We start from the raw sequence: 16693 nt of genomic DNA, 5'->3' as shown, positions 1-16693 counted from the left end.
GAAGGTAGACACACCCAATTTTCATCGTGCCGGTGATGCCGGGTCTCCAATGAGAGCTAATGCGTCACCAGCTGCAATCCTTTTTTGTGTCAAATTGACTGTTAGGGGCGGAGTTAGTTTGCAGGCCTTAAAGAGGTTCTGCAAATTTGCTCGTAAAGTGCACAAATTATTTTCCGACATTTAGTCTTCAATTTGACCTGTTGTACAGTTTTAGTGCCTTTTTCAGTCAAAAAGACTAAAATACATAGTTTTACAATGGAAAAATTAAACACTGGGAAATTGCCTTATTTTGGCGTTTGATTTTTTCATAAAGATCATCCGTTCTTTGACATGAATCTTACAGCAGTGCAATGTTCCCTCTAATTTTTCGTTGGTCTGAGCAGAAAGTCAACCTCCCTGAGCGCACTGAGTACCAGTGTGAGCGACATCATCGGTACTCGGATGATTCGCCTAAAGACGTTTCGCCGACGGACGTTTGACAGACGGGCAGGTCGCCGAATGAACGTTCGGCGGAACGTCCATTCGGCGACCTGTCCGTTTTTCATGTAAAACATGCTGTAAAACACGAAAAACATAAGTGGACAGAGCTACTGCCACTTGCTGCCGCTTAAACGGCGCCATTATGGGGAAAAGGGTAAAAAAAAAAAAAAAAAAAAAAAAAAAAAAAAAAAAAAAAAAAAAAAAAAAAAAAAAAAAAAAAATCCGATTTTTTTTTTTTTTTTTTTTACTGCGCGCCATATGATTGCTGCTGCGCAGCGAGGACGAGAGTAGTGCGCAATTGCGCACGCGCGCAGCTTAGAGGGAACACTGCAGCAGTGTATATATGCAATTTTAAACATTGACGTCTGCAGGCGCGTATGAGAAGTGCGTGTTAGAGCTCCTCAGGAAACCCCCACCTGCACCTGCACCACCGTTTTTGTGTGTGTGAACCCCTCAGCAAGACCCTCTGTGTGCGCTGCGTGTGGGATGTGTGCGTGTGTGTTTGTGTGTGTGTGTGTGTCCTCTGCAGGCTGTTTTAGTAGTGAGTTCCCTTTCCCCGTGTCCTCCTCCCCCGGCATCCCTCCTTTCCCTGATGACATGTGTGTGGTGTTTGTAGTGGAACTGGACAAAGGACCGTACGGACTCGGCATGGGACTCATCGACGGCCTGGTGAGTTGGCTTTTATTTGCACTACAGACGCAATTTGTTCCGTCGGCACACCTACAATATAACTCCAAACACTCATCGGTGTAATTAAATGGTCGTAGTAAACCACAAAAGCGCACCCGTACAATCCTACTCACTGTTATTGGCACCTGTTCAAGTTCATCATGGGAGATAACGACTGCAATTCGTGCACTATAAAGCACACTTGACTTGGAGCCATACCAGAGCAAACAGTGGATGTCCATCCTTTTACCTTTTTTGTTTGTTTGCATTTTATAGCATCAGACAATGTTATTTCTCTATAAAATCTCCACCTGAGAGAAAATATGCAAATTAGTGCGCTATTACCTCTATAATTTTTCCTCTCCTTTTCACAGCACACGCCCCTCAATGCCCCGGGCATCTACATTCGGACGCTTATCCCCGAGGGGCCGGCGGCGACCGACGGCCGCTTGAGGATCGGGGATCGGATCCTGGCCGTCAACGGGACCAGTCTGATAGGAGCTGACTACCAGAGGTGCGTGCGTAGGGAGTAAATTAGGCTGTATTTCCACACTATAAGGGGCACCATAAAGATTTCAATGTTCTCAAAAGATGACAATGCGCCTTATGTATGGATCAATATTGGTTAATCATGGTATAACATTCAATTTTTCACAGTTCCATCTCTTCAGGGGTGTAAAACCGGTTCTCAAAGGGCCCCAGTGGGTGCAGGTTTTCATTCCAACTCAACAAGGGGATACCTTTTGCAAGTGTAATCAGTTAATTAAAGTCAGGTGCAACTTATTTTAGAAGACACCTGATTGGTTAAAATGTTGGCACTGGATCGGTTGGAACAAAGACCAGGACCCACTGCGGACCTCGGCGGAATCGGTTTGACACGTGATCTATTGGATGCATAAAGTAAAACTACTATACTTTTACCACATCTACCGCACTGCAACTGTTTTAAATTAGGCCATTTTATTAAAAGATGTCTTGTATTCTAGTGCACCTTATAGTGCAGAATATACAGCAGTAGGTAGAGAATAGCATTTTAAATTTCACGCTACTTGAGAAGCACACCTATTTAAATTGACTTAAAGCCTCCTCCAATTTTGCACTTTTCTTTTACGCCGAACAATGAGCGAGGAAAAGGTTGGACCGTTTTTTAACCCATTTCTTCTCATCCCCCCCTCTTTGCGGGCAGTGCGGTGGATCTGATCCGCCTTGGAGGGGGTCGCCTCCGCTTTCTGGTAGCAAAGTCGGACCCGGAAGTGTCGGAGAAGATCAGCGCCTCTTCCTGTTGACGGATGTTGACAGACCCTTGAAAGTCGTAGAACCGAAATCACTTACCGGATGGCGCATGACGTAAAATGTTTGGAATCGGGCAGAACTCGGAACTTTTGGTTGATTGAAGTAAGCTCCGCCTCCTTGGCTTTAACTGACACGGATGAAGGTAATGATGTCAGCACCGTGGAACACTTGAACTGTAGTATTTTTCTTCTGCTTTTATTGTTGAGGGCCAAGCCATGGTGAAAAGCTCCTCGCATTATTTGAATTTATCGAACGGACATTGGGTGAATTTGTCTCGAAGACCCATGATGTGAATTACACATCTGACAATAAGACCCCATTTTAGGCCAATTTATGAATTAGGGCCCCCTACAAGATTGGGAACCAAGTCAACCCTGACACTGGTTTTGCCGATTTCTGAATGTACGTAAAACTGTCTTAAGAAACCAAGCCCAAAATTGACAGGCCGATTTGGTATGAGAATTCACCGCCAATCCTTGCCTGCAGCTTTAATTCCTGATTGTATTTAAAAGACAAGCTGACATTTTTTTTACATTATAAAACATTTGAGGGTATCATTAGAATGTTTTTCTTCTCCGCTTTTCTGCACCCTCTTCTACTTCTGATTATATTTGAAGACGCAAAACAATTCCTCCCGTTTGGTCAGAGAGGGAAATTTGCCAATAAAAAGACTCAATGTTTTCAGTCGACATGGATTTATAAAATTGCTATTTTGGGGGGGAAGCTAGAGAAATAATCAGACACATTTTTATGGGAAATATTTGTTTGTGAGGGAAAATTAAGCACGTTTTGAAGCTGAAAAGTTGGAATGTTTTTAGTATATTTCTATCAAGTTGGTATCAGGACTGGAAAAAATCATTCAGAAGTCAGTTTTGATTGGATTAAGGTCAGAGAGAAAAAGTTATACCGGAAAATTCTCAGTTTTCTTTTCCCCCAATCAAATAAATTGCTTCTCAAAATATTAAAAGTAATTTTTTAAGGCATAATTCTAGGATAATTTTCCAAGGAAAAAAATCTCAAGCATAACTTAACAAATGTTTTGTACTCAAGCAAAAACCCTAAAATCTTATTTTATATTTAAACATATTTAATCAGTATAACTTTAATTTTGTGCTACATTCAGTTTAATCACAACAGCTGTGGGGTGTTTACAAAAAATACATAATCTCTCTTGAATGTATTAATGATGTTTTTTTGTTAGTTTTTTTTTTTTTTTACACAAAATTACATTTTAAGAAAAAATAGCTTCTAGTAGCAATGTTAGTATGTGCCCTGGCTAACGCGACAAATGTCACGTTAGCATTCTATAAAGCTAAAAAAAAAAAAAGAAAACAAAATGTTTAAAAAAAAAAAACATTTAAGCATTCTTTTGCTATACTTTTTAAAGGGTAAGTCATAGATACATTTTTTTTACGTTTCCAAATCATCTAAAACAATGTTATTGCTTAGGGCAGGGGTGTCCAAACTACGGCCTGCGGCCTTTTTGTTTGTTTGTTTTTGGCATGAAGTTGACCATATGATATTGGACTTTTTCTTTTTTAATATACATAGATAAATACTCACAGAAATATACATAACAAATGAAAGTTGAAGAATTTTAAGTTGACCCTTGCATGCCTTGATTTTTCTCAAAACAGCCCAGGGAAGAAAAAGTTTGGACACCCCTGCTTTAGGATTTTCGACAGTGAACGTAAGTTACAACAACATCGAAGTCTCTTTGACGACTCAGTCATCTCATTTCTTTGCCCGAGAAAAACATTCACAAGTAGTGTTTGCATCATTTTCTTCTTCTTTAAGTCTGATCTTCCGATAAAATATGTTTTTTTTTACGGGCATATATTTTTTTAAGGTGAGGTGTGTGTGTTCGTGTTCACTTCCTGGACACGTAGCTTTGCGACGTCATGGCGACGATGACGGGCTGCTGGGTGGCGGTGGCTTCGCCGTCATCCATCTTAGTCCGCTTGGGTTGAGGTTCGCCGCCCGCGCCAAGTTGCATGGCGGAAAGTGGATGACTCACCACAACCGGAGGGGAGCTGGAGGCCTGAGTTGCCAGGATCTGGAGAGGACTGCTTAGACCTGAAGGCCACATGAACAAATGGCTCTCACCAAGATGTATCCACTTTGGTTTAAAAAAAATGCTAATGCTAACGCTAATGAAGAATATTTCTCTCATTTTCTGAACCCCTTTATCCTCACTAGGGTCGTGGGGGGTGCTGGAGCCTATCCCAGCTGACTTCAGCCCAGAGGCAGGGGACACCCTGAATTGGTGGCCAGCCAATCGCAGGGCACAAGGAGACAAACAACCATGCACGCTCACACCCATACCTAAGGGCAATTTAGAGTGTCCAATCAGCCTACCATGCATGTTTGGAATGTGGGAGGAAACTGGAGTACCCGGAGAAAACCCACACAGGCCCGGGGAGAACATGCAAACTCCACACAGGTGGACCGACCTGGATTTGAACCCAGATCTCCAACTGTGAGGCTGACGCGCTATTGAGGTTGAGAAATTTACAAATAATTTCTTTCCATCTCAAGATTTAAAAAATGAAATGCTGGAATGTGATTCAATTTTCCAGGAAAGTCATTGACTATATACCTTTTACATAAATTGTAATTGAGATTTTTTTTCTTTTCCTCCGGTGTTATGCGCACAGTAGAATTGTATTTTCTCAGATAAAAATCAAACAAAAATCCAGTTAATGAGACACGTACCTGAAGTGAAAGTGGCAAGGCCAGCAGCCGTAGAGACGGCAGCAAGCTTCCCGTTGTGCATGACGGGGTGCACGGCGAGTTGATGCAGTCCCAGCGCCGCGTTGCGGCCGTCGGCCAGCGGCGGCGTGCCGTCGGCCGTCTGGATGACGAGCTCCCGCTTCAGCTGCGCTTCTGAACGGGGAAAAAAAGGGACATTTATGTGTTAATTTACTTGGTCTGATCTGTTAGTATGAAATTACATTTCTGAACCGATTAAGGGTCGTTTACTTAAATGTTCAGTTTTTTTTAAATAAGACTTCGTTATTTTAAGACGGGCATCTCTTTTGGGAGGATCTAAAATGATATTGTGTCATATTTTTGCAGAAATAAGAATAATTAACACAAACCACCCACCACCCCCTGACCATAGTACTGCTGTCAATCACCATTTTGAGACCAACCTCTGAGCTCGACGCCACACGACGCGGCAGTGACCAACGCCGGGGCGCAGTAACCGTTGGGGGTCGGTCCGGCGACCACGCGCAGCATGGTGACGGAGGACGGCGGGGGGTTCTGGAGAAGGTGGACCTGGCCACCGCCCCCCGGGATGAAAGCCACGGCCTTGCCCAGTGGGGCGCTCGGGTGTGGAGGCGCCGCCATGATGACAGGCTGAGCACTGACCGGGGACCCTACGAGGACATGTGGCAAATCCCAAATGAAGTGCAATTGCTTCGAAAGAAACCCCCAAATCAAAATCATTCAAGGAGAAAAAGGCTGAATTTATTGTAGCTCACCTGGCGCACTCTGCGTGTAACGATATTCCGGTACAGAGGCCAGTTTGTGTGCAAGTTGCTCGTGGTGGTCATGAGGGATGGGGGAGCCTTCCCTACTCAGACATTCGGGGGTCTGTAGCCCACTGGACGGTGGAGAAAAAAGTCCCTGGTGGGTGGGTGACGCGGGGGCACTCCTAGAAGAAGAAGAAACAACAACATTCGAGACAACGGTATCATTGAAAAGGGGAAAAAGAAGCGCCACTTACTTTGTCCTGTCCAATCAAATGACGACGAGAAGCAGGAAGGACAAACAAAATTGTTACCTAAGACTACATAATGCTTCTCTTTACCATTTTTCACAATATTTTCCCTCAGAATTTTTTTTAAAGCACTTTCAGGAAAGAGCTAGATCTAAATGAGAGTAACCTAAAAGACAATTTATAAAACAAAATGAAGATATTTTGGTTCATTTATGGTCAAACAAAATGAATTCAGCCAACCTTCCGATCCTCGGAGAAAAAAACAAGCTTGATTTCCTATCACGCGATGTGAACAGGACAAGTACACGTCTACGTTTCGACCCTGGCTTATTTGGAGGTGCTTACCTGGACGAGAGGGGTCCGAAGGGGGTGCGGAAGCAGGCCACGCCCCTCTGCCGTCGCTTTCGGAAGGCCTGCTCCACGAGCTTGCTCTCGGAAGCCGAGTCCACGCGCCAGAAGCTGCCCTTGCCCGGCTCGTCCTGCGAGCGCGCCACTTTCAGGAAGTAGCGGTTCAGCGACAGATTGTGTCGGATGGAGTTCTGAGGACAACAAGGCAAGCCACAAAAATTACACTTGAATGAATCCAGCTCAAATTCAAAAGCAGTCCTTTTTTCTCCTGACCATGTCAGGCAAACTTCACAATTTCAGGTGGGACTTCAACATGTTCATTATGATTCATTATCAACCCCTCAAGTGCACGATTTCCTGGCAAACCAATTCCACTAGTGTTTTCCTAGCCTCTACCAACATGGAAGAAAGTGATGAGACAACCAAATGAATGAAAAGGCATTGTGAGTAGAAAAAAAATTGTGTTCAGGTGTGTGTAGATTGCAGCCCCCACCTGCCAGCCCTTGTCTGCAGTGCGGTAGTAGGGGTAGTGTTTGGTGATGTGAGTGTAGATGCCACTGAGCGTCAGCTGCTTGTCTGGCGCTGAGGAGATGGCCTGAACGATGAGCTGAGCGTAGGAATACGGCGGTTTGGACTCATCCTGGACACAAAAAAAGGTCAGCAAGTCAGCAGATGAAGCAGACTCTAACCTCAAAGAGTTTCATCACCTTGGGGCTGTCGTCGCCGCCGCCCCCCGACTCCCCCCGGGGCTCCCCGGTCGGACCCCGCTGCTCGACGATGTTCCGTCTCTGCTCCGAAACGGCTTTGGCCGCGAGCTGCAGGTCGCTCGTCACGTTACGGCCATAGCGGTATCCCGACGACCCGGCGCCGCGGGGGCTCGCCGGGCACGAGTTGGGAACGCTGAGGGGGAAAAAAAACACAATTAGGCCCATAATTATTCCAATCCTTGGGGTTTTTTTATTTTAGCAAAATGGAAGTCTCATTACTAGGGGAAATTGTCATGAGGATAAAAGATTGTTTTGAACTAATAGAAGTGTCATTTTCAGCGTACTGGTGATCAGCCAAAATCAAGACCCCACATAAAGCATAAAAGCGCACACACACACAGTAATAATCAGTGGAGCATGCTAATTATGGGCCAATGTCCATGTTAAACAACCACCAACAGCTGCTGGTGTTTGCAAAGTCAATAACCTGTCTCTGATTTGGCATTAACAACACACACACACACACACACGCACTACACGCATTTAAACAAAATCATGTCACCAGTGAATAAGGTCGCTCTTTAAACAATAAAAGGTCATTTTAGAAGATGACATCAGATTTTTCACTGATAAGAATTATACAAGCGTAATGACAGATTTCTTTTCAAGATAAAAATCAGTTGCTTACAATAAAAATTAAGTTTAATTGTATTTTTAACGTGACGCTTTTTTTTTTTATTTGCGGAATGAAGTGACTTTTTTTGGTCTATCTTAAAATGTCAACATTACATTTTTCCAAGCCAAAAGATGTAAGGTTACAAAAATAATCACATTTTCAGGATAAAGCCTGGAACAATATTTCCCAAATTAGCAAAAACTAAATATTGTTAACTTTCATTTTCATGTCAATAAATTGCTCATTGGAGCAAAAAGTCACAACCTTCAGAGAATTAAATCATTTTTTCTTAGACAAATAGTCAAAAACCTGGGAGGAATAAAATCTGTTAATTACACATGATGGAAAGCATATAATTGAAAGTATAATTGGGGGCAGCACCCCTTAAAAGCCTAATTGCATGATGTGTGTGTGTCTGTGAGGGTGCGTGTGCGTCGAGCTAGCAAAGGAAACCACTAGCGAACGTCATTTAAAAAAATGGCCTCCACAGCAAAACCTTCTTCTCCTCCACCAATCAGGCCAAGTGAGGCTGCAGCCCTGCCATAAAAGGCCTGTGCCTCCGCGGCAAAGCGCTGCAGTGACAAGGAAGTGCCTTAAGGAGGGGATCTTTCCAACACTCGTGACATTAACCGTCAAGTTAATGTTCCACCGAGAAGGGAAAACTATGTGTCGAGATATGAATGAGCTCATGTCAACATAACTCTCTCACACACACACACACACACACACACACACACACACACACACACACACACACACACCGCAAAGTCCTCCGCCCAGTCACATGTCAAGTTGCACTTTGTATAACCTTCGTGTATACAGTATCCAAAGTGTATGGACGGGTAAATCTATGGACAAACAATATATAGCAAATACCATCACTCACCTGCTCATGTGCAGTTTAAACAATTGCCATGTTCAAACAATTATTTGTGTCAAATTAATATCATATTATATATATTTTTTGTTAACTTTTGAGACCAGGAAGTGGTTCCAATACCTGCCATTTGACATGCTAAATTAGGAAGTTGCAAAATTGGGACACAAACAGTCAAATTGTACCTGGACTATTAAATGTTAATTTTAAGGACTTTAAACCTAATTTTCCACTAAGCAAGCATTATTGTACACCAATATTTTTTCCCAATGCAAGCTGAAATTTGCCATTTTTCTACTAAACTATTTATTTATGTTGACTACTACTTATTTGTTATTTGTGCACATCCCTACTTATGTTGTTAACTGATTGTTATGACTACTTATTTACTTAAAACATATTCATTGATTATTTATTTATTGATATTATTTATTAATTTGTCTGTTTGTTTGTTGTTGTTATTTGTGCACTTTGTGGTGAAGCTTTAAATCTCATTATACCTGTATAATGACAAAAAACATTTAATTCAATCCAATGATCCAATATTTTAACTTAGATTGAGTTTACCTTTTTAGAATGCATTTTTTCATCTATTTAATGATTTTGATGACCGCTTTTATCTTATTTTTTACAATACAAGTCATGACCAGGATCCATGAATAGGCAAGTGTAAATACCCAAACACGCCAGTGTTTATTTTTACTTATCTTACATGTGTCTACGCCTACCTGATGGTGCCCGTGGGGGACGGCAGCGGCGAGCCGAAGGCCCTGATGTGCTCTTCGTGCTGCTGAGCCGTGGGGATGCTGATCTTGAGCGGGGATATGTGAGGCAAAAGTGGGCGCATCGGCGGCGAGGGCGCTTCCTTTTCCCGCAGCTCCTCGGGCGGGATGAGCGACATGAACTGGATCTTGATGACCGTGCTGGGAAAGCGGAAAATGCACCTGTTGGAATAGAGGTGTGTTTTGTATTAGTTGACATTGCAAAAAAATTCAAAAAGTCAAATTAGTTTTACAGGAGGAACTTTATCCTTTTATCCTGGCACTACTAAAAATACATGGGAATGCCATTAATCTGTTCTCGGCCCGGCAATAAATCAACCCAACAGTTTCTTCTAATCTCGCTAACTAACTAAACAATTAAAAACAAAAGCCCTCTCTACTCAGACTCAACAGAGAAGAGCAGCATGCGCGCCAAGACAACGACCAGCCCAAACATTGAGTCGGACCTGATTAAACACTAAATTCCACTGTAAAAAGCTTCACAACCCATGACATCTCAGCTGATATCTAGTTTTTTTTTTAATTCAATGGGGTTCTAATTTGCCTAAAGCATCAAATAAAAATAATAAAATTTAATCATTGAGAGGGCACTCACTTTTTTTAAACTCAATACTACTATTTACAATATTACCATTCATTTAGTGGAACTAATAACATTAACACTATGCATTCTCTCTCAAATTAATCAAAATGTGTACAGCCATCATTCTTTTCATTACATAAAATATTGGTTAGCATTAATTTTAATTCCATTCATGAATATGAATTATATTCTCAAGCATACTGCTCTTGTGTTTATTCATTGGGCTTTTTGTCATTCTTCTTTTTTCTTCCGGGTTTGGATCCCCAGCAAGTAGCCAATCAGAGTGGAGAGCGCCCCGCTCCGCCTACTTCGTTAACGTCTCAATCTTTTCCCCGCCCCCTTCGTTGATTGACAGTCACAACACAGCCGATGGACTCAACGTGTTTGTAGTCGCTACAATGTTGAAAAAAAATACCCACCATTAGTTTGAGTAAAATAGAAAACAAAAATGCAACATCGAAACAAATTTTGACTTCAAACAAGCCTCTTTTTCATGAAAAACGAAACGTTTTTCCCGCACAAGAGTGCCCGTGTGAACTTCATAGGGGTACGTATGTTTACATTGACATCAACACGCCTGCGAAAGCTGTAAAATGTTAGCTGTTTACTTCATATTACACTCCCAATCGTAAAAAATAAGTGAAATAAGTAAACAGAGATGAGTAAGTTAATAATTAATTTGGACTTAAAACTAAACGCCTAAATTACAATGTACTGATTACAGTTCATTCAATTGAAAGTGAGGAAACAGTCCACATGTATGTGGAAATAATAAGAAATACATTCATCTGAGAAATGGTGTACTGTTTAAAATCTAAAAAGAAAAAGTCAATACAATTCCAAATCAACTTGTAGAGGAAATTTGGAACAAATCGTTTTTTTTTATTTAAACCTGGATAATGTGCTAAAGAAACCCCTTATCACGTCAAGTCGACAACATACTAACGCCAAAAGTAAATATTCCGGAGAATGCTTAACATAACTTCTTCCTAATGCTAAGCTAACACGCTACAGGCGGAGCTCACTCTCGGGGAAGCAGTAGTGGCGGCGCCCCTCTCCGCTGGAACACGCCGTCCACGAACACGCCGTTCTTGCCCAGGCACCGCAGCGAGAATCCGCTCGTCTCATCGTAGCAAAGTTGCAGGTGCCTCCGCGAGATAAAGCTCGAGTGACCCATGTTGATGTCCACGGAGCCGTGCGAAGAGTTCCGGCCGATGGTGACGGTCCTCTGGCGCACGACAAACTCAAAGTCCCGGCCCTCGAGTCGGGCCAGGGCCTGGGGGAGAGGAGACGCCAGGCGAGCGGGGAGCATCCCACCGCCGCCGACGGAGCCCGTCAGCGGCGCACCCGGGAAGGCGAGCGGCGCCTGGTGGTGGAAGGCGTGCGTGGTGACGGCCACTCGTACGGGGCTGCACGGCGCCGACTGCAAGGCGAGCAGGGCCCGAGCTCCGGTGTCGTCCCGGTAGTCTGCCATGTTGATTCGCGGGGGGTCAAACTCACTTCAACGAAAACTTGGGAGTTGCAACGTAAGAGTTTGGGGGCCCGAACACTTGTTCGCTTGGGCTGACGGAACAACATGGAGGCCGGGCATCGCCGAAGAAGTGGGGCGGATTCAGAGGAGGAACTGGAGTCGTGCTGCGTTCAAGTAAGTGTTCGTCAAAATAAAACAAAAAGAGTAAGTACTTTTGCTTGTTGCATTCACTCGTGGATTGTTTTAATCTCATTTTCCTGCTCAAGGCTTTGAGCAAAATTGCATGTCGGTAATAAGATCAAGATTCAAGGACATGTTATTTTGTAATACCTGATGCATGCATAGATGGGGAAGGTTGCACACGATGTGCAAGGAATTTTAAAAGTCTACACCCCCCCCCTTGAGGTCCGCCCATAGGATGGATCCTTGGCTTTGGTATAATGAAAATAAAAACATTCAATTCTAATCAATTCAATAAAGTTTCCAAAGTTCAAATTTTCTTTGGAGGCTTTTATTGAGGTCATGAATGTGAACACCGACTCAATTTGGAACTGTTCATAATTCTCTCCACCTTTGCATAAATCATGGTGTGTATTTTGTTATTTATTTTCATCACATCGATGGCTTTATGATTTCAGTTTAATTTATTGTCTATATTTTTGTGATATGTTTGTTTTTCTCTTTTAATGTTTGATGTTTTTTTGTAATAGGTTGTCATTGTATTTATATTTTTGTTGTAATATTTTTCTGAAATATTTTGGGATAATATTTGGGCATGTATTTTTTATATTTTGTGGTGGTGGTAGTCGTAGTAGTAGTAGTAGTAGTGGTGGTAGTAGTAGTAGTGGTGGTAGTAGTAGTAGTGGTGGTAGTAGTAGTAGTAGTAGTGGTGGTAGTAGTAGTAGTAGTGGTAGTAGTAGTAGTAGTGGTGGTAGTAGTAGTAGTAGTGGTAGTGGTGGTGGTAGTAGTGGTGTTAGTAGTAGTAGTGGTAGTAGTAGTAGTAGTAATAGTAGTAGTGGTGGTAGTAGTAGTAGTGGTAGTAGTAGTAGTGGCATAGTCACCATTGTGGCCTCATGTATTGAACAACAGAACAAATTTATAACAGAAGAGAAAGTGTACACGTTGGCCTCCATCCAATCACAGCGCTCATAACATGTGGCGTGTACAAATGAAGTTGGCCCCGCCCCGCTTCACTTTTTGCTCCTCTTTTTGTTATCTCTCTTCTGTTTATAAACATGGAAAGAACAAGATGGCCACAAAACGTGGAGAAACGGATCACAACAACAGATGACAGGATTTGGTGTGATGACATAAGGCAGCCACACGAGTGTGCTATTGAAATGAACATTTCATTTGGTGTGCCTGCACACTAATGTGACCTTTGAACCCAATTTACCTACACTTTTTTTTATTGTCGTGTGAGCGTCCAGTGAAGGTTGAGCATTGACCACCTACCTCCCTGATCGCAGAAGAGTATTGTTAACAATTAAAGCAAATTTACAGCATAGTTATTTTATTGGATAGTTGTGGGGGGTTTTCAAGGATTTTTTTTTTTGCCAAGAGTGAAGTCTGAGTTTTTCGAGAGACTTTATTCTTACTATAATATTCATTAAGTACAGTTCTAAGAATAAACATTATTAAGGACTTTAGTGGATGAAAAGCAGTACAGAAAAGGAGTGAATGGACTTCAGTAATATGCAAAAAAAAAGAACAAATCGGTCACATTTTCTGAGACATAAGAGCTATTTCGGCGACTATTTATTTATTTATTTATTAAGAAAGTGGTTTGGAATCTGCTCCCGCGTGGATGAACGGGTCACTGCACGGTGGGGGACACGAGGTAGCCATTGAAAGTAATGTAAACATCCACATCATCTCCATACACGGCGTTGTCGCGCTCGCGCTTGTAGAGGCGTACCCAGACCTCGTCCCCAAGCCGAAGGTCCATCATGACGCTCTGGCTCTGCATAATGGAGCGCTCGCTGGGTTGTGCGTAGAGGATGACTTGCTCCTCCTGGTTGCGCATGAGGTGCACGTAGGTCTCCTTGAAGTTCCACGTGTGGACGTTGAGGTTGACAAAGTAGACGCCGGGCACGTAGCAGTAGAACTTGCCCTTGAACATGTTGAAGCTCTCGTGCAGGTTGACGAAGACCGTGTCGAACACCAGCGGCTGGTAGTAGTCCACGCTGTGAAGGGACTTGCGACGCCCCACCGAGAAAGCGGCACGCGGGTTCTTGCAGGGGTCCCCAGGGGAACCTGCTTGGCCCTTGGGGCCCTCAGGGCCCGCCGGTCCCGCTGGGCCGAAGGGGCCTTCCAGCCCAGGTTTACCCGGGGTGCCTTTGTCCCCCCGATCGCCTTTGTCACCTGCAAGGCAAAGTTTCCGTTGGCACAGGCAATATCATTGTAGTTATCCTCACATGGGGGTGCTGGAGCCTATCCCAGACAACTATGGGCTGGAGGCAGGGACCACCCTGAATTGGTGGCCAGACAAAGGACAACCATACATGCTCACACTCGTAGCTAGGGGCAATTTAGAGTATTCCACCAGCCGACCTTGCATGTTTTTGGGATGTGGGAGGAAACCGGAGTACCCGGAGAAAACCCACGCACACAGGAAGGTCGGAACCTACCTGGGATTGAACACTTGATCTCAGAACTGGAAGGTAAACATGGTAACCACTACCGGGCCACCTATATTTAACATATTACAACTAACTAGGTGGCTTGGTGGATGAGGGGTTAGTGTGTCGGGCTCACAGTTCTGAGATTCTGGGTTCGAATCCAGGTCACTCCACTGTGCATTTGTGGGTTTTCTCAGGATACTCCGGTTTCCTCCCACGTTTTTAAAAACATGCATGGTAGGTTGATTGGACACTCAAAATTGCCCGTAAGTATGAGTGTGAATTTGAATGGTGGTCCAAATTCTGAGTGAGGGATTAGATGTCGCTTACCTTTGAGGATGGTCATGTTGACCACGGTGCGAACCTCTGGCTGGCGGTAGTAGGGAGCGGAGCCCGAGGCATAAGGATCCAAGTGGTCGCAGCATCGGCGGCAGTAGCGCGAGGGGGGTCGCGATGGCGACGGAAGGCAGCATGCCAGAGGCAGCAGGAACAGGAACATGAGGAGGAACCGGAAACATAACAACATCGTGGAAGACAACGTCTGGGGTGAAGCACAAAACACACAGATGATCAAATTGCAGTCAGATTTCGTTACATTGAGTCATTTTCAAAAATTGACAGACAATGTCAAATGTTAAATATTTCAAGTACATGCTTGTATTGTTTTCTCCCCTGCTCATGGCACCTAACACAAAAACGATATAAATCATTACTACACAATACACACGTACAATAATAATATAATATTCAAAAAAAAATCTCCAACATTTTCTTAATTTTTAACAATATGTAGTCAATCCGCGCATAAAGTGGGTCAACGTTATCCTACTACAGTCCACTTCTATGGGATTATATAACGCAAACCATCTGTTAAACTCTGCTCGGGGCTGCATTTGAAGTAAATGCACATGTTTTTGAAAAAAAAAATGGACACCTAGAGGAAGTGAACGTACTCAAAGCTGTGTCGGACAATGTCCTGGTGCAACATCTGTTACAAGCTTTCTAAACATTAAAGCCAATTCAGTCACCAATCCAACAAAACTTTTTTAAGATAAACCAAGACAACAAACAAACTTATGTATATACAGTCACTAATGATATCCAAACTATCCAGTTCCAATTAGGATGTGAGTCAAAAATAGACCTGATTGTGCTGCTATGTGTACATAAACAGATTTTTATCATTCTGCACTCTGGTTAAATGCAGAGACAAGACAACTTTGTTTAAGATTGTCAATGTAACAGGCTATACATCATGCAGTAGAAAATGTTTTGATTTGTTTTTTTAGAAATATTTTCTTCTTTAAAAAAAAAAAGAATGCACCAGTATATAAAAAAAACATATTCTTCTAGTACGCATTCTTTTATTTTCCATTTTGTGTAACAAAATTATCAGTTTGAATGTAAAAATGCATTAACTTCTCCAATCCGGCCTGTTGGGCACTTCAATTAATTTGGTCCCTTGAATTTTTTTTAAAATACATTTCATAAACACACCCATGCAATATATATATATATATATATATATATATATATATATATATATATATATATATATATATATATATATATATATATATATATATATATATATATATATATATATATATATATATATAAGGGTATATTTGTGTGTTCGGAAAACAACATTTATTTGTTGAATTGTTTAATTTAACTGTTTACATTCACTGTAAAAATATCAAATGTCATTTCAGATGCCACAGCGACAGTGTATTTTATTTTATAAATAATCAAATGGTTTGGAATCATGTGTAAGTACAGGATGTTCCATTTAAAAATCCAGCAGTGTGTTTTAACAAGTCATCACATGCATACGACACATGACGTCACTCCTAAATTTGACAACATCCCACGCACGTGCCCCCCACCCCCCCCCCTTTTCAAGATGCTAACATCACCTACCATCACTTTGGCCACGTATGCACGTTGAAAGCTCCCCCCGGCCCCCCACCCTAGCATCAGCGGTCTCGTGCTCGGAATAATTTGCAATGATAAAATGCAGGCGAATGCACAAAATGACTTATGGGGGGGTCTTACCTTACGCCACAAGAGGAAAGAGAAGAAAAAAGGGGGGCTCCGGTACTCCACTACGAGGTAGGACTACTGTGGAGAAAGTTGCAACTTCTTTCTTTGTCCTCCTGCGCACGCACCACACACAGACACACTAACTAACACACACTAACACACACATACACATCCATTACAGAGTCTCTCCCACACTCCCTTCCTTCCCTCCCTCCATCCGTCATTTTCACTCCTGAAAACTTTTTGGAAGGGTGGTCTAGGACTATAAATAAAAAATGAAATAAAAAAAATACATTTAAAAACATCCTGCACTTAAGAATAAAGGAAGGAAAAGCATCTAGATAACATACTTTTCATGGATGTTCTTGCTTGCTTTAAAACATCAGGAAAATTGATGAACAAAATGAAAATGA

General features: G+C 42.5%; 3 protein-coding genes across 5 annotated transcripts in view; 1 reads left to right on the top strand and 2 right to left on the bottom strand.

Moving 5' to 3' along the window:
* radil (Ras association and DIL domains) overlaps positions 1–3799 on the top strand; it is a 22547-nt gene extending 18748 nt beyond the window's left edge. For 2 of the 3 annotated variants that reach the window (XM_077606093.1, XM_077606096.1), the window contains 4 exons: positions 1–4; positions 1010–1149; positions 1524–1663; positions 2336–3799. The exon at positions 1–4 is cut by the window's left edge and continues 249 nt beyond it. In XM_077606093.1, coding sequence (XP_077462219.1) covers positions 1–4; positions 1010–1149; positions 1524–1663; positions 2336–2435 — 384 coding nt within the window. In that variant the 3' untranslated portion in view covers positions 2436–3799. The remainder of the gene's footprint in view (positions 5–1009; positions 1150–1523; positions 1664–2335) is intronic. The other variant, XM_077606095.1, reaches the window with a different exon arrangement.
* On the bottom strand, positions 3466–11744 carry foxk1 (forkhead box K1). Its single transcript, XM_077606100.1, has 9 exons — positions 11168–11744; positions 9506–9721; positions 7225–7417; positions 7011–7157; positions 6515–6708; positions 5931–6103; positions 5598–5825; positions 5158–5328; positions 3466–4518 (listed from the first exon to the last, which is right to left on the bottom strand). The coding sequence occupies exons 1-9, from the start codon at positions 11614–11616 to the stop codon at positions 4313–4315; spliced, it is 1977 nt and encodes a 658-aa protein (XP_077462226.1). The 5' UTR covers positions 11617–11744; the 3' UTR covers positions 3466–4312.
* A 1442-nt stretch (positions 11745–13186) lies between these two features.
* On the bottom strand, positions 13187–16406 carry LOC144077984 (complement C1q tumor necrosis factor-related protein 1-like). Its single transcript, XM_077606124.1, has 3 exons — positions 16293–16406; positions 14565–14775; positions 13187–13977 (listed from the first exon to the last, which is right to left on the bottom strand). The coding sequence occupies exons 2-3, from the start codon at positions 14758–14760 to the stop codon at positions 13430–13432; spliced, it is 744 nt and encodes a 247-aa protein (XP_077462250.1). The 5' UTR covers positions 14761–14775; positions 16293–16406; the 3' UTR covers positions 13187–13429.
* Between the last annotated feature and the right edge of the window lie 287 nt (positions 16407–16693).

This window comes from Stigmatopora argus, chromosome 7 (assembly GCF_051989625.1).
Source record: "Stigmatopora argus isolate UIUO_Sarg chromosome 7, RoL_Sarg_1.0, whole genome shotgun sequence".
NCBI lineage: Eukaryota > Metazoa > Chordata > Actinopteri > Syngnathiformes > Syngnathidae > Stigmatopora > Stigmatopora argus.
This window is presented reverse-complemented; position numbering and strand designations above follow the sequence as displayed.